At 36.8% G+C, this 17,212-nt stretch overlaps 1 protein-coding gene across 3 annotated transcripts in view; it reads left to right on the plus strand.

The window, feature by feature from the left end:
- The window catches only part of USP34 (ubiquitin specific peptidase 34), a 241,144-nt gene that overhangs the window by 209,991 nt on the left and 13,941 nt on the right, over positions 1-17,212 (plus strand). For all 3 annotated transcript variants that reach the window (XM_081100602.1, XM_081100603.1, XM_081100604.1), the window contains 8 exons: positions 4,113-4,747; positions 6,546-6,703; positions 10,912-10,990; positions 13,158-13,284; positions 13,939-14,046; positions 15,444-15,548; positions 15,665-15,789; positions 16,785-16,908. In XM_081100602.1, coding sequence (XP_080956728.1) covers positions 4,113-4,747; positions 6,546-6,703; positions 10,912-10,990; positions 13,158-13,284; positions 13,939-14,046; positions 15,444-15,548; positions 15,665-15,789; positions 16,785-16,908 — 1,461 coding nt within the window. The remainder of the gene's footprint in view (positions 1-4,112; positions 4,748-6,545; positions 6,704-10,911; positions 10,991-13,157; positions 13,285-13,938; positions 14,047-15,443; positions 15,549-15,664; positions 15,790-16,784; positions 16,909-17,212) is intronic.

Consider the following 17,212-nt stretch of genomic DNA (forward strand, 5'->3'; position numbering starts at 1 on the left):
ACAGTGTGGTCTTCTTCCCAAAAACCAATAACCTGAGTCTAAATATGATAAACATCAGATAAACCCAATTTCAGGGTTATTCTAAAAAAATATCTGACCTCACACAGCCAGCATGGCTCAGTGGTTGAGTGTTGACCCATGAACCAGGAGGCCACTGTCTTGATCCCCAGTAGGGGTCATGCAGGAGACAGCCAATCAGTGATTCTCATCATTGATGTTTCTATCCCTCTCTCCCTCTCCCTCCTCTCTCTGAAATCAATAAAAATGTTTTTTAACCAGTTAACTGCCACACATCCAAAATGGAAACCATCCCCACATGCCACGATATTTTGAATTTAATTTTAAAAAGTCAATTTGTAATGAATATTATAAAAATAAATATATTACAATTCGGGTGTTCAATATTTTCAGCTGAAAATTCTCACGAAAAATGATTTTAAAGTTGGTCAGGGGCTGCCACTTAGGGAAAACATTTTTTTAGATGTAGATGGTGTGTGGGGAAGGTCCTCCACTTGCGTCTACAGATGCTTATGGTGTACAATAGGTTAAAAAACCCACCTGACCTCAAAACTAGCAATGTCACCAAATGCACGGGAAGTCAGAGAAACTGTCACAGCCAAAAGTTGCTTAAGAAGACATGATAATTAAATGTACTGTATCCTAGAACCAGAATAAAAGAACATTAGGGCAAAACTATTGAAATCTAAAGTGTGACAGTTATGTGGCAGTGTTGGTTCCTTTAGTCACGACAAGTGTTCCTTAGTAATAATGGCTATTAACAATAGAGGAAATGGGGAGGCGGTGTATGGAAATTGTCTGTCCTACCTATCTACACTAATAAAAGAGAAAAATGGTAATTGGCGTACGGCGATACCTTTTTCATTGGCTAATCAGGGCTATATGCAAATTAACTGCCAACTAAGATTGGCAGTTAACTGCCAACAAGATGGCGGCTAATTTGCATATGTAGGCACAATGCAGGGAGGCGAAAGGGAAAGCAGGAAGAAGCCCCCTGCCACTGACAGTGATCGGAAACCCAGGGGGGAGCTAAGAGCTGGGGGGCAGGGCAAAGGCGGCCCTGGGGCTGCCTTTGCCCTGCCCCCCAGCCATGATTGGAGAATCAGGCGCCTTTGCCGCCCTGGCCAGTGATAGCAGGAAGTAGGGGTGGAGCCAGCGATGGGAGCTGGGCACAGTCTAAGCTGGCAGTCCCAGGAGCTAGGGGTCCCTTGCCTGGGCCTAAAGCGAAGCCCACGATCGCGGCGCCCCCCGCTGCCACTGCAGGTCCCCGCTGCCTAGGCCAGAGGCATTAGGCCTGGGCAGGGGCAGAGCCTGCAACCACGGGGAGCTGGGGGTCCCCTGCCCAGGCCTGACACCTCTGGCGGAGGCCTCAGGCCTGGTCAAGGGGCCGATCCGGTGATTGGTGATCGGAGGGTGATGAGGGTCAACTCCTCTGGCCGAGGCATCAGGCCTGGGCGGGGGGCGGAGCCAGGGATTGGGGGGATATGATGGTCCCCTTGCCCAGGCCTGAAGCCTGGGTCAGAGGCGTCAGGCTTGGGCGGGGGGTGGAGCAAGAGATCAGAGGGAGATGGGGGTCCCCTGCCCAGGCATGATTCCTGGGCCAGAGGCCTCAGGCCTGGGCGGGGGCCAGAGCCAGTGATCGGAGGGGGGGGGACGGGGGTCCCCTGTCCAAGCCTGACACCTCTGGCGGAGGCGTCAGGCCTGGGCAAGGGGCCGATCAGGCGATCGGAGGGTGATGGGGGTCAACGCCTGAGGGCTCCCAGTATGTGAGAGGGGGCAGGCTGGGCTGAGGGACACTCTCCCCCCCAACCCTCCACCCAGTGCACTAATTTCGTGCACCGGGCCCCTAGTTCTAAAATAAAATATTTGGGAAAAACACCTTTCATCATGGATAGACATGGATTGGCATTGGTTCTCTGCTTATAGGCTTGCTTTTCTTGCCAATTTAGGTAACCCCACAGTAATGGGATATTTGTAAGAGCTGACACATATGCCGGTTGGCATTCGTGTCCCTCTACTGCCCCAAAAAGATTTTTGGCTAGCCATTACACCTAATATTCATGACAGTGCTTAGGAAACGGCATTCTCATGCATTGCAGTTTCATTCTAAGTTAATATTGCCCTTAAAGGCAACTTAGCAGTATGTGATGAGATCCTTAAAATCTTTTTCCTTTTTAACTCATTTTAATATCATTTCAGGATTCCAGTATAAGTAAGTCATCTAATATATGGATATCCAACCACATTATTTATAGTTGTGAAAAATTTAAAGCTGGATGTTCAGTTAGGAAATAAATTGTTATAATGCATCATTTTTTTTTTTAAGTATTGTGGTGGAGATTGTAGTAATATCAAAAAGCATTTTTTATATAACTTGAAAAAAGAGCCCAAGTATTTGAATAGAATGAAGATAACTTAGAATAAGAATTAGAGTAACATGTGTAAAAGAAAGATTATAGAGAACTACTTTTAAATCTTACAAAATAACTTTAAGGAATGACTGAGAATGTTTAGTTTAAGGAAGAAAAATTGAGACACGATAGGTGCCTTAAAGTAGTTGAAGAGTTGCCATATAGAAATGGAAGTAGATTTGCTCTAAGTTCAACTGACTTAAGGTGTGTTTTTTTTTAATCATGACTTTTCTTAGTTGCAGTTTTATACAAAAATTTATCAGAATGATACTTATATGCCAACTTTTTATATTTGACGCACATATCAAATTGAGCCATACTGATAATAGACTACTGATATCAGTGAAAAAATACATAGAAATGGAGTATTGTGCAGAAATAAATTTTAATTGCTAATCTATAAACTAGAGTACAATTAATTTTAGATATACTGACTTTTTTTGCTTTGACAGTACAATGGAAATTATCAAATTATTGATAAAATAGTGGGAGACAGAATTTAGTAGGTGTATTAAAAGTAGAGTTAAACTAAGTCATTAGAAGCCTTGAGGAGGCTCTGTAGTGACTGTTAGGAGCTCATGAGACTGACCTGGTTTTGAATTCCAGTTGTGCCACCTATCTGTGTTATAAGGGGTAGTCTTACTATTTTAAGTGTCAGTGAAAGTAGGGATAACAAAAGTAGTGCCTGCTATATAAAGTTATGATGTTAAATAGTAAACATTCAATAAATGTTAGCAATTCTTGTTATTGTTTTACCATTATCATAATCATCGTTTCCCAAGGCTGATTATGGGCTTCTCCTCTTTATCTGTGTGGCCTTGGTCTTTGCTTTTCCAAGATTCAGAGTTTCCAATGCAATATGTCTTTCAAATGTACCTACCTCCAAGGTGGTTGTGAGGATTAAATGAGATAATATTTATTAAGTACGTAGCTCATTTCCTTGCGCATAGTAACTGCTTTTATATATGGACTCAACTAATGAGTCATTAACCTCTCAGAATTATAGCATAGACTTAAGATTTTTCAGGTATGTTGAAGGAGAGATTCTTTGTGTGCAAGATTAGCCTAGAAGACTTTTTTAAAAAAATTTCAAAGTTAATGTTCTAAAATTGGCATATATATGATCTTATGTATTACAAAGGACTTTTAAATAGATCTCATTCTGTCTTTATAATGTAAGTAAATTTTACCTTTACCTATAAATTATTACAAAAGAATTTACTATTGCTTTGTAAAGAATAAAACTAAGACCCTAAAACATTAAATGATTTGACCATGTTTATTAGCCTTATATAGGTCTTCTGGTTCTAAATATTGTGTTCTATTAAACCATATTGTTTCCTGAGAAGAAATGAAATGATAAAATAACTGGGAAAACTCTACATCTTGGGAAAGCTAAACGAAAGCAGTTTAAAGCTATTTTTGCTAATGTGATTATTGTCTCTACTTAAAAAAGAACAGTGACAGAATGGAAGATAGCAGTCTACATCATTCCTTGGGATCTTTCTCTGGGACTAATGATAGAGCAGAAAGATATTAAAAGAGATGTCCATGTCCCTTAAATTTTATTCACTTTAATTTTTAAAGGGAAGAGTGGCTTTGTGTTTAATGACTACTCTTTAGTTTATTTTTTATATCTTGTAAGGACCTATCTGACAGGTGTTTTTTTTTTTACATTTATAGCTGCAGCTTATCTTCTGGTGTCCCTTATACCAAGCAATTCATTCCGCCAGATGTTCCGGTCAACAAGGTCTTTGCACATCCCAACCCGTGACCTTCCACTCAGTCCAGACACAACAGTAGTCCTACATCAGGTCTACAACGTGCTCCTTGGTTTGCTGTCAAGAGCCAAACTTTATGTTGATGCTGCTGTTCATGGCACTACAAAGCTAGTGCCCTATTTTAGCTTTATGACTTACTGTTTAATTTCCAAAACTGAGAAGCTGATGTTTTCCACATATTTCATGGATTTGTGGAACCTTTTCCAGCCTAAACTTTCTGAGCCAGCAATAGCTACAAATCACAATAAACAGGCTTTGCTTTCATTTTGGTACAATGTGTGTGCTGACTGTCCAGAGAATATCCGCCTTATTGTTCAGAACCCAGTGGTAACCAAGAACATTGCCTTCAATTACATCCTTGCTGACCATGATGATCAGGATGTGGTGCTTTTTAACCGTGGGATGCTGCCTGCCTACTATGGCATTCTGAGGCTCTGCTGTGAGCAGTCTCCTGCATTTACACGACAACTGGCTTCTCACCAGAACATCCAGTGGGCCTTTAAGAATCTCACACCCCATGCCAGCCAATACCCTGGAGTGAGTAAAATTGATAACTTATATCTGTATCCTCAAATTGATTGGAAATACCTGTTTTTCCCCTGTTGGGACATGGTGAGAAAATATGGGAGTATTTTAGAGTATGGTCTAACTTTATTCTTTCTTAAGGACGTAACATGTGTTTGTTTTCTTGAAAACATAAAATGCTGTATGGTTATAAAATTTATAAGTGTATGGATAGTTTTTCGTAGGTTGATAATGAAATTTTCTCTAATGGAATTTACCTATTTTAATTAATGGTTTTGTAAATGTATCTTTCATATGTACCTAATGAAAAAAAGTTAGCTTTATGGTACAGTTTTAATGAAGTGAATATTTTTATTTTGATATCTATTATCAAGGTCTATATGCTAAGCTAAGTTGTGAGCTAAATAATATTTTTATCTTTGCTGTAGTATTCCCTAGTATTTTTTTCTCATACTACATTGAAATGAATGAAATGGTTAAATGTTCTATCAGAATACAAATATATTCAGTGTAAATAGGATTTTTTTTTCTCTGCAGACTATTTGTAGGTTTGATATTACATCTACCTCCCCCCCATCCCCATATAAGGCTGTCATTCCTGGATATTTCTTTTCATTGTCATCTCTTATTCTCTGTTGTCAATTGAAATTATACCAAGAGGGTATAAGTCTGGGAAGGTGTTTGGAAGGGGAGTGCAGAAACCTTTTTAAGGCTATTGTGAACTCAGGCCACAAATTGCTAATATGAGAAGTTGTTTGCTAAATAGGAAATGGTGGGAGTGGAGAGTAGACATTTTTCAAGACATTCAACATTTAAGAGTTAATCAAAAAATACAGTGAAGGGTATTTTAAGGATTGGTATCCTTGAGTTATGTACTATACTTTTTTCCTGTTGAAAAAAAGGACCTTAACAGTTCTTTAGACATAATGTAGTGAATTGTTTATAATTTCTCACCTTGAAAGAACCTAATTTCCAGTGAAGAAAGTTAGAATACCTATAATAAAGTGATTGTATTCAGTACAAAAAAAGAAAAACACATTCAAAACCAAGGCAATAAGAATACATAAGGAAAAGAATGAGAGAGTCTGCCTGACTTAGGAGTTAGGATAAGATTTATAAGAGTGAATCCATTTTTTTCTATCACATTCGTATAAGTAATACTTGATTTCATTACTTAACATGTCCATAGTTAAATATACCTCTGAAGAGTGCTGCATGAGACTATCCCCTAATGTTTTTTTGCCCTTGACATCAGTGAAATGTAACGGTTTTTATTGTAGAACTTATCTATTAAAGACTTTAATGAAAATGGTGCTTAAATCAATTTTTGCCAGGTAACTTGAACTGAGCATCCATCAGTCAAGAAAGATCATTCCAAATGTTGGCACCAAAGGGTTTTCTTAGAAATGGTCTTAATTGAGGGATGTAAAATTCTTGTGACAAAGTGATAATTTCTCACTTACTAAAGAAAAGGTGGTAAAGGTTTTTGTTGTAGCATGTCTCTGAATGCACATTTGAAGTTACAAAACCTGGTCTTGAAACAGTATTAAGACTAAAAATGAACTATCTTAACTTGCAGTTTTTAATCTTCCTAAAATTATATTTTGAGATTTGCACTAAATGAGTTATATATGAAATTTTAAAAATAGAATTCATTGCTAATTTTATAACCATTCTTGAATGTTACTGTAACTGAACTCATTTGTGTAATTGTAAGGGCTGGCTAATGAGTATAACATCTAGAATGAGAATACATTCTAAAACGTTGTAGGGTTAAAAGATCACCGTGATGTTTATTTGCCCTTTTTAGGCAGTGGAAGAACTATTTAACCTGATGCAGCTGTTTATAGCTCAGAGACCAGAAATGAGAGAGGAAGAATTAGAAGATATTAAACAGTTTAAGAAAACAACCATAAGTTGTTACTTGCGTTGCTTAGATGGCCGCTCCTGCTGGACTACTTTAATAAGGTAAAAAAGATGGTTTGTGGGGGGTTTTTGTTTTTGTTTTTCCAACTGAGATGATGGGCACCATACTTCTGACAATTTTAGTTATAACTAAACGTTTACCAACTCTGTAAGGTTATTGGGGGAAGCATTTATGTGTTTAGTCACCATGAAGAATTTATATTTTGAAAGCTGATGAGCTACTTTTGAGCAGGTTTTGTTTTTGTTTGGTTTTAGATTGTCTGTGTTTTGTCAAAATGATAGAATCTTAAGGTCGAAAGGAACCTTAATAGACAGTGTTCTACTTAAAGCTTGACACTTCCCTTCTCTCTGACAGTCATCCAAATTATGCTTGAACAGTTCTGTTCTAGAGGCCTCCAGAAATAGCTTTTTTCATCTTTGAATGAGTCTCACTGTTAATGTTTTTCATTTGTTTAGCCCTATCTTTTTTAACTAGGAATTAGGAAAATAACAAATCATGACCTTTATAATTAATCAGAGCAAATTAAAATCCAGGTTAATTTCTTAAAAATTCATCTATATCCTATATAATAAAAGAAACATGCAAATTAGCTGTCCCTCCACTATGCTGAAGCCACGCCCACCAGCCAATCCGAGTGACTATGCAAATTATCCGACAAAGATGGCGGTTAATTTGCATACACAGGTGTCAAGAGCCCCAGGAGAGGCTCCTAGGGCTTTCGCTGGTCAGGGAGGTGCGGCCACCCGTGCCTAGCCACACCCGCGGACTCCCAGGACCTTGCCAGCAGAGAGCGGGAGATTTGGGGGACTTAGCAGAGCAGGAGACTGCTGGACATAGAGCAGAGCGAGAGGGCGGCTTGGAGGGCGCGGCTCCCTCTGTCACCCCAGCTTCCTCATCACAGCTGTGGAAACTGACAACAAGGAGGAGGAAGTCCCACCCCCACAGAAATAGCCATTGGTCAGACAGCTCTCAGCGGCCTGATAGCCAGGACTCTCATTCACCTGCATCTCAGACCTTGACAGTAGAGAGGTCAGACTATGTCTAAGAACAACAGTTGATACAACGTAGGTCTGCAGCCAAAAGATGCTGGCGTTATCGACAGAAAGTGTCTGCAGAGCAGCATGCGTCTGATCTTGAAAGAAGGCGGTGCCTGCAGCAGGATGTATCTGAACAGCTACTGGAAAAATGTTGCTCTGATGCCGAAAAACATCATTGTTATCGACGGACAATGTCTACAGACCAACGTGCCTTTGAAGTTGAAAGAAGGCGGTGGCGATGACAGAATATGTTGAGAGAACAGTCATCAACAAGTACTACAAATACCTGTAGGAACTGTCTTCTCAGCAAAAATGGAGTACATGAAGATGCAATCCTCGAACATAGTTGTGGTGGAATGACCGTTTGATGTGAATTTTGCCTATCACTCAGTTTCTCAGATGAAAAACCATCTGATGGGAAATTTACTCGATGTTGTAGCAAAGGGAAAGTCTGTCCAAATGATATACATTTTTCAGATTACCCAGCATATTTAAAAAGATTAATGACAAACTATTCTGACAGTAAAAATATCATGGAAAATATCCATCCCATAAATAGTTCCTTTGCTTTTGCTTCCATGGGTGCAAATATTGCATCGCCATCAGGATACGGGCCATACTATTTTAGAATACACGGACAAGTTTATCACCGTACTGGAACTTTACATCCTTCGGATGGTGTTTCTCGGAAGTTTGCTCAACTCTATATTTTGGATACAGCCAAAGCTACAAGTAAAAGATTAGCAATGCCAGAAAACCAGGCTTCTCAGAAAGACTCATGATCAACATCAACAACCTCATCCATGAAATAAATGAATTAACAAAATCGTACAAGATGCTACATGAGGTAGAAAAGGAAGCCCAATCTGAAGCAGCAGCAAAAGGTATTGCTCCCACAGAGGTAACAATGGCAATTAAATACGATGGCAACAGTGACCCAGGTAGATATAATTCTCTCCGTGTAACTGAGTTTGCTGTCATATTCAGAAATGAAGGTGGAGAACCTCCTTTTGAAAAAGGGACTTGCTCATTCATTGTAAACTAGATCCCAATAATCCAAATGCCACTAAAATGAAACAAATAAATATCCTGTTTCCTACATTAGATGCAATGACATATCTTATCCTTTTCTACATGGTAAACAAGCCTGGGGAACAGATATTGCATTAAGACTCAGAGACAACAGTGTCATCGACAATAATACTAGACAAAATGTAAGGACACGAGTCACACAAATGCAGTATTATGGATTTCATCTCTCTGTGTGGGACACGTTCAATCCTATTTTAAATGCAGGAAAATTAACTCAACAGTTTATCATGGATTCGTATTCAAAAATGGAGGCCAATCAGATAAATTTCATCAAAGCAAACCAATATAAGTTGAGAGTTGAAAAATATGGTGGTTTGATGGATTTTCTCAAATCTAGATTTTGAAAAGGACAATGTGCCGATTGGTAAAGTGATAATACTTCCATCATCATCTGAGGGTAGTCCCAGAAATATGCAGCAGCGATATCAGGATGCTATGGCAATTATAACGAGGTATGGCAAGCCCGATTTATTCATAACCATGACATGACAACCCCAAATGGGCAGATATTGCAAACAATTTACAATGCTGGCAAAAAGTTGAAAACAGACCTGACTTGGTAGCCAAAGTTTTTAATATGAAGCTGAATGCTCTTTTAAATGACATCTGTAAATTCCATTTATTTGGCAAAGTAATAGCTAAAATTAACGTCATTGGATTTCTGAAACGCGGACTGCCTCACGCTCACATATTATTAATATTAGATAGTCCAAATTACATTCCTCTAATTAATTCCCTTTCAATGTGCACAAATTTCATGTACCGGGCTACTAGTATTACAATAAGACTTGGAGGTGATGTCCTTTATTAGGCACATTTCTTGGCAGTACATTCTTGAATACTGTAATAACTTCTTAAATTTTTTTAGATTGAACTTATTGGGGTAACATTGGTTAATAACATCATACAAATTTCATGTGTATAGCTTTATAATACATTTGTATACTCTATTGTGTGCACACCACCCAAACTCTAGTCTCCTTCTGTCACCATGTCACCTTTATTACCCTCTTCATTTTACCCCTACACCCCTTACTGAGTTTGTTTTTTTGTTTGTTCATAGTGTTGAACACTCTAGTACCTTAAGCTATTAACCCAAGATAAAGTTATTTTACATTATCTTCTTCAGAAAACTTTCAATTTGGATCTTTATTAATACACTAAATGCTTTCGCCAGGACTCTTTAAAGGAAATTTTTTAAATGTTGGCATTAATTTTGAATATATTGGTTTCCCAAGATTTACTACTTAAAGTTTTTATTTTCAATAAAAGATTTGGAGCTTTCTTAATTCTTTCTTTTGAAAAAGGAAAGATAACATTTTGTCAAAGTGCAACGATTTCCAGTCATACTATATAACAGCAGTTTTCAGTACCTAATAATGGAATTAGGTCCGCTAACAAGAATAATAACTGCTTTTGATTATTATATAAATTATTTTTAAGGCTACTGTATGTTTTTGTTTGTTTGTTTTTTGTTAATCCTCACCCAAGGATATTTTTCCATTGATTTTTAGAGAGAGTGGAAGGGAGGAGGAGGAGAGAGAGAGAGAAACATTGATGTGAGAGAGACACATCAATTGGTTGCCTCCCGCATGCACCCCGACTGGAATCAAACCTGGGACTCTTCAGTCTGCAGGCCTATGCTCTCTCCACTGAGCCAAACTGGCTAGGACCACCATATGTTTTTAATGTTTTTCCCGTCATGTTTCTCTTTTTTCCCAAATTACCACCTAATGAATGATTTGATAATACAAGTATATATTATTGTTCAGAACTTAGCATAATCTCAAAGATAAACCCATTATAAAAATAAGCATTTTTTTGTACTGAAACTTTCAAAATATTCTTATTACATCTCTCTTCTACCATTATGGATAATTAAGAGCAGACTAGATACTGTTAGACATAACTTTCCTTTAAGTTACTTAGAGGGTTTTGTATTTAATATTATCTCCTTTTATTGAATTACTAAGAAATAGATGTAGTAGTCTCTTTTCTATTGGTAGGAATGTAGAGAGCCTAAATGACAATATACTTCTGGTTTTGTTTTGTGTTTTTAATGAGCAAAGTGTTCTATTCTGATTCAGAATTCTCAAATTAGACTTTATGTATTCTTCCAGTGCCTTCAGAATATTATTAGAATCTGATGAAGACAGGCTTCTTGTTGTATTTAATCGAGGGTTGATCCTGATGACTGAGGTAAATATTTTGTAGATTTATTTCATTTTTATCTTCTCACCAAGACTTCTTGTTTTGTGGATATTTAGAGTTTATGGTAGACTGTTTCACAGCTATTTAGATTTTAATTATACCAATCAGTAGATGCTAATTAATATTCAGAGAATAATTAAGTCACAATTTTTAGGGTGCTATTTACTTTTTCCATAGTAATTCCATACTTTCCCCCTCAGTTTGTATTTGGAACAACCACTTGAAATAGACTAGTTTTATGCATTTTATTCAAAGGCACAGTTTCTCAAGGGCTCACTCATTTGATAGTGTTAAGAAACTGAGCTTAGCATAATAGAGAAAGCTAGTGAGATTGTGACAGGTGGTTAAAATCAGCCATTCATTCTTCCCATAATTCTTGAACATCCTTGCTTTGAGATGATTTTAAGGCCATAGAGGTCCATTGTAACCTTTAGTCTACTAATGGAGATAAGTAGAAAGATATCTGCCATGGGTACCATGTGATTAGGAGGTAGGGTGGTTTTTTCCAGAAAATGGTATGGCAGTTTCCAGAAAATGGTATGGCAGAATAGGAATACAACATGTTTGAAACTACGTTGAAGAATTTGGACTTGGAATGATAAATGACTTAATTGGCACAGAGGCAAGAAAGTTTTGGTCGTATTTGAGAAATGCCAACTTTTCTGTTTGGCTAAAACAAAAGGTAAATGAAAGAGCAGTAGTGAGAATTTCATTCAGCAGATATCTGAATGTCTTCTCTGCCAGGCTTTGTGCTAGGCACTGTAGTTACTGTCTTCACAGTCTACAGGTTAAGTGTCGCACAAGTACATCGTTCAGATTATGTACTGCCACAGATTAGGCCATGATTTTTGAACTGATTTTAGAGGATTAGAAAAAAGATGCTTTGGTGTAAAGGAAGTGGGGAAAAAAATCTAAGGGTTTAATTAAACTAATATAGTTAAAGGAGTTAATAGATTTAACAAGCCAGTACCTATATATATAAAAGGCTGATATGCTAAGTGTCTATCCGGGTAATGACGTCACGTAGCAACGCCCAGCTTCCTCTCCCTCACAACTAGCCTCCTTGGAGTTTCTTCAGCCCAGGAACTCAACTTGCTTTATAGCCAGGTGGAAACATTTTACACTGTAACCAAATGTTTGTGCCTCATCTCATTTGATCCTCACAGAAGTCCTGTAGTAGGTAGATAGGAGACTCGGTGGAATCCTATTTTCTTTTCATTAGCCGGAAAACGGAGATTTAGAAAGCTGAGAAACTTGACCCAACTTAAAAAGAAGTAAGAAATGGTGAACCTTGAAAATACTTCAGGTTTTCTCACTGTGCAGAATATAGTCAAACACTGCTGCAGTTAAATATTTCACCCTTTATTTTCCCTGTGTGATCTACAATAATAATTTGCTTTGTGTTGATATTTACTGCTGTGTTGCTGACAATTACCTGAAAGAGAAGTGCTTCACTGGGCTGGAAAAGTTTAGCTAAATCAGAAAGTAGGTCTAATTAAGCAAGTTTATTCTATATCTATAAAAGGGTAAGTTGACTCACGCATGCGTGATACAAGTAAAGCTCTCGCTGGCGCCAATTACACATGTGTTTCTGTCATTGTCAATCGTGAATTCGGTTGACACTGCTATTATAGAGAAAGGGCAAATAGCAATATTAAAATATTTCTTCTAATTAATTTCCTTTTAATGTGCACAAATCTGTGCACCGGGCCACTAGTGATGAAAGAAATTCCTACCCTTTTGAGCTCTTTTACCTCTTTCTCTGAATATAGCTGACAACTATGTCACCATTTTCTTTCTTCAGAAGCCATGCTATTCTCCCTAATCTTCATGTTGTTGCCTGCTGCCTTATACTCTCTAAGGCTTGCCATCTTAGAGCAAACAGTAACAAAAAGAAGAAAAATCTGATTAAACAAATTATTTCTTAACACTAAAATGTGTACCCAAAATATGAGGGCTCTGAAGTGTGAGGACTGTTTTATATTTTAAAAGAGCTGAAAGAGAGAATTTGACTTTTAGATAAAAAACATATACATTTTCTTTGTGTTTGTATGCATATACATAGTCTGAGCCTGAAAACAACTGAGCTCTACAATTTTGTGGCTCAATAAAGTAAAAATGAAATGAAGTTTTCTATTTTTTAAATCACTTGTAGTCATTCAACACACTGCACATGATGTATCATGAAGCCACCGCTTGCCATGTGACTGGAGACTTAGTAGAACTTCTGTCAATATTCCTTTCGGTATTGAAGTCTACACGTCCATATCTTCAGAGAAAAGGTTTGGCTATTCCTCTCTTTTTTTGTTTTGTTTTTTGCTTTGTTTTTATTGTTGTTATTGTTGTTAGTTCAGCTGTTAAAGAATAAAATAAGGCGTTTAAACCGCATGCTTCAGAGAATTTGTTTTTATCTCCAGTTACAGAAGATGGGGCTGTTGCTAGTCAAAAGGAAATGCTTATCATGACCTCTTGATATAAGATTGAAGTGCTCTTATTTTCTTTATGTCTGCCCCCAAAATAGGCATGTTGTGTCAAGATGTAGGAGACTGGAAAACATTTCCAGCCACTAACAACATGAGTATAACAACATGTGAAGGTTCTCTAAGCATGAAACTTCATGGCTTAGATTAGATCATTTTAGTTTCAAGAGAAATAACTATAAAAATATCTCTTGTGTCCCTGTAAGATAATGTGAACTCTGAACTTCATATAAATTTCTAGAAAATAGGGTATATTCATCACTAAAATCTGTGCTTTAAGAAATCTAGCAGGTTTAACAATAGTAGCCATCGGATGAAAACAATCATAGCTTTTACCCAAGATGTTTATGTAATTAATATGAGTTTCTTAGTGTTAGTATTCTGTAGTTTATATAGAAAATAATTGAGGGGGTTTGATCTCAAGTGGCATATTTATGTGTGTTTTTGTATTTGCAGATGTGAAACAAGCATTAATCCAGTGGCAAGAGCGAATTGAATTTGCCCATAAACTGTTAACTCTTCTTAATTCCTATAGCCCTCCAGAACTTAGAAATGCCTGTATCGGTAAGTAACTTAGAAACCCTAGTGAAAGAACATTTTTGTGGGACTATTTTTCTATAAGATGTGATGTTCTGTAGGGTTTGGAAAGACATTTGTACTTTTTACCAGTATGTATAACTTGCAATAGCCAACAGGTCTTAAGAAAATCAAATTTTATTTCTTAACATGCCAATAATTACCTTTATGATCATAGGCTGGTCACTTAATATATCTGGGCTGTTTGACCTTAGGTTATCTCTAGATCTCTTGCTCTGAATATTCTGTCCTATAGAAGCAAGGTAGAATCATGCAAATGTTTACAAAGTAGAATTGACATCGTAAAGGGTTGTGGTGATTATTTCACTGTGAGCTCTTTTGCCTAAAGATACTTCTTAGTAGTAGTTCAAAGACTCCTAACTCCTAAGTATTTTACCTTTTTATTGATTGCATATTAATAATAAAATAATTTGTGCCTGTTAAAGGACCCCCTCATTTTAAATTTATATTGAATTTTTTTTTTAAATATATTTTATTGATTTTTTACAGAGAGGAAGGGGGAGAGACAGAGAGTTAGAAACATCGATGGGAGAGAAACATCGATCAGCCGCCTCCTGCACATCTCCCACTGGGGATGTGCCCGCAGCCCAGGCACATGCCCCTGACCGGAATCGAACCTGGGACCCTTCAGTCCGCAGGCCGACGCTCTATCCACTGAGCCAAACCGGTTTTGGCTTATATTGAATTTTTACTACTTTAGAAGCCACTTTAAATCTTTAGATACTATAACTGCTTATAACAGTTTCTCAAAATAACATGAATAACGAACTGGCTGTCATATGTAGCAGTCAGTCTTAGCAGGCATTGGCCTGACGGTCTGTGGAATTACTGGCCTATGACTCTCCAACAGGAGGAGAGAGGCGCATGGTGGTAATCTTGCCAGAATCTCTCCCAGTTGCCTGTCGTCATGAGCTTGACACTTACGTGATTAGAAGATGAGAGTCAGTCCAACCAGCACCATGAAACATTAAAAGTAGATTAAGGATTATTCCTTATATCTGAAGAACTTTGAACCTTACATTAATATGTTTCTTTGGTTGATTTTATGAAAACAATGTGCATTAAATATTTCCCTCAGGTACTCTCCATGATGCTTCTCTTGAATAAATAATATACAAATAAATAGTTTTAAATTTTAGTATCTAAATGATAGCCCTTTTGTGGTTAGTAACTCTGCTGATCCAGTTTTGATTGAGGATTAGACATGATTTCTCCCAGTGTCAGGAGCTAAAACAGTTTTAGACCCATTAAAACTTTCCAGCTGCCACACTGCAACTAGTCACTCCAAACAGGTTTTTGAGTTTGAAAGTAACAGGTAGACATACTCCAGTTTTTTAATACCCAAATTGTGTTCTTATTTTCAGATGTCCTCAAGGAACTTGTGCTTTTGAGTCCCCATGACTTTCTTCATACTCTGGTTCCATTTCTACAACACAACCATTGTACTTACCATCACAGTAACATACCAAGTATGTATTCATCTAGCCTAGTCCTTGAATATGGTTGGCATTTAATCTTTCTGCACACTGAAACATGGAGATTTATTTTTTCCATTTATTCTTATTGTACACTTTTAATGTCTTAGTGTCTCTTGGACCTTATTTCCCTTGTCGAGAAAATATCAAGCTAATAGGAGGGAAAAGCAATATTCGGCCTCCGCGCCCTGAACTCAATATGTGCCTCTTGCCCACAATGGTGGAAACCAGTAAGGTATGTTGGGATGCCAGGAAAACCATGTTTCTATAGTACACAGTAATTTGAAATTTCCCCTCTGGCAGTTAAGAGTATATTAGACTTAAATGACCATTTTGTGAATCCTAAAAAGATTAGACTCATTTGGACTTTTCCTTATAGTGCTCAGAAATTTTGGTTTAATATTTGCAAAATCAACAATAAGCACAAGTAGTAAGTTTTTTTTTCCCCCCTTAAAAATACCTTAATGGAAAACCTTATTAGTGTTTGTTACTAGGCCAAATTATAATTGGGTCATTATATATCTAAACCTGAAAAGTCAAGTTAGGTACTTACTACTGTTTAAATTCACGTAATCAATGACTTCTCTTACCTTTAATTATAATCCTTTGACCTAAGCTTTGTATCACAATTGATAGATTTATCATTTGTAGTCTTGACTTTTGTCCTCTAACGCTTATTCTAAAAATAATACTAATTTTAAATTATGGAGAAAAGGTACAGGATAATTTGTTTTAGTTTCAACATTTTTTAAACAATTTTCCCACTTACCTTTCTTCACCCCACTTCATTCACACTCTCCCTTGCCCCCACTATCTTTGTATCTTAAATATACTTGAGTTTTTATAAGATAAACTATAAAAATAATTAACCCTATAGTAACCATTACAAAAATAATTTGGAATCTATTTCAAAAATAAAATTTAATCCTTCTTGATTATATGTCTATAGAGTGAAAGTATCACATTTTAAAATCTTATAGTAATTTTACTTTATTAAAGTATGTAGAAATAATGGGTAATTTTAATTGACAGCATTTGCACACTGAAAATAAACTTGTGACAATTAAGATCTTAATAACCTTAATAGAAACTTGGAAATTAAAACTAGATTCTTATAGATTTTAAATATTTAATCAGCTTTTTAGTTAAATTTATTACATTTGCACAAAATATGCTCTTTAATTTATTATACAATTTAAGTGCAACCATTTTATCATCTTTAACCTTCAGGGCAAAGATGACGTTTATGATCGTATGCTGCTAGACTACTTCTTTTCTTATCATCAATTCATCCATCTATTATGCCGAGTTGCAATCAACTGTGAAAAATTTACTGAAACATTAGTTAAGCTGAGTAAGTATAAAAGATGAGCAGTAAATTCCACTGAATTATTTTAAGCCCTTAGCCGTTCAGGAAGGGGAGGAAAAAAATGAGACAATCCTTTTTTTATTTTTTAAAGTGAATGTTTAAAAATATTAATTATTCTTGGGAACATTTTTATTTTTATTAAGAAAACACCAACTTACTGGTTTCCATTGAATAGTTCTGCCCAGAGTTTCAGCTGGCCTATACAGGAGTGTGGAGTAGGGCTGCTCACTTTTGTACGTAGAAGCCCATGTCCTCCTCCATCTGCCCAGCAGAATTGAAAAACAAAAAC

This window comes from Myotis nattereri (genome assembly GCF_964212035.1).
Source record: "Myotis nattereri genome assembly, chromosome: 10".
Classification (NCBI taxonomy): domain Eukaryota; kingdom Metazoa; phylum Chordata; class Mammalia; order Chiroptera; family Vespertilionidae; genus Myotis; species Myotis nattereri.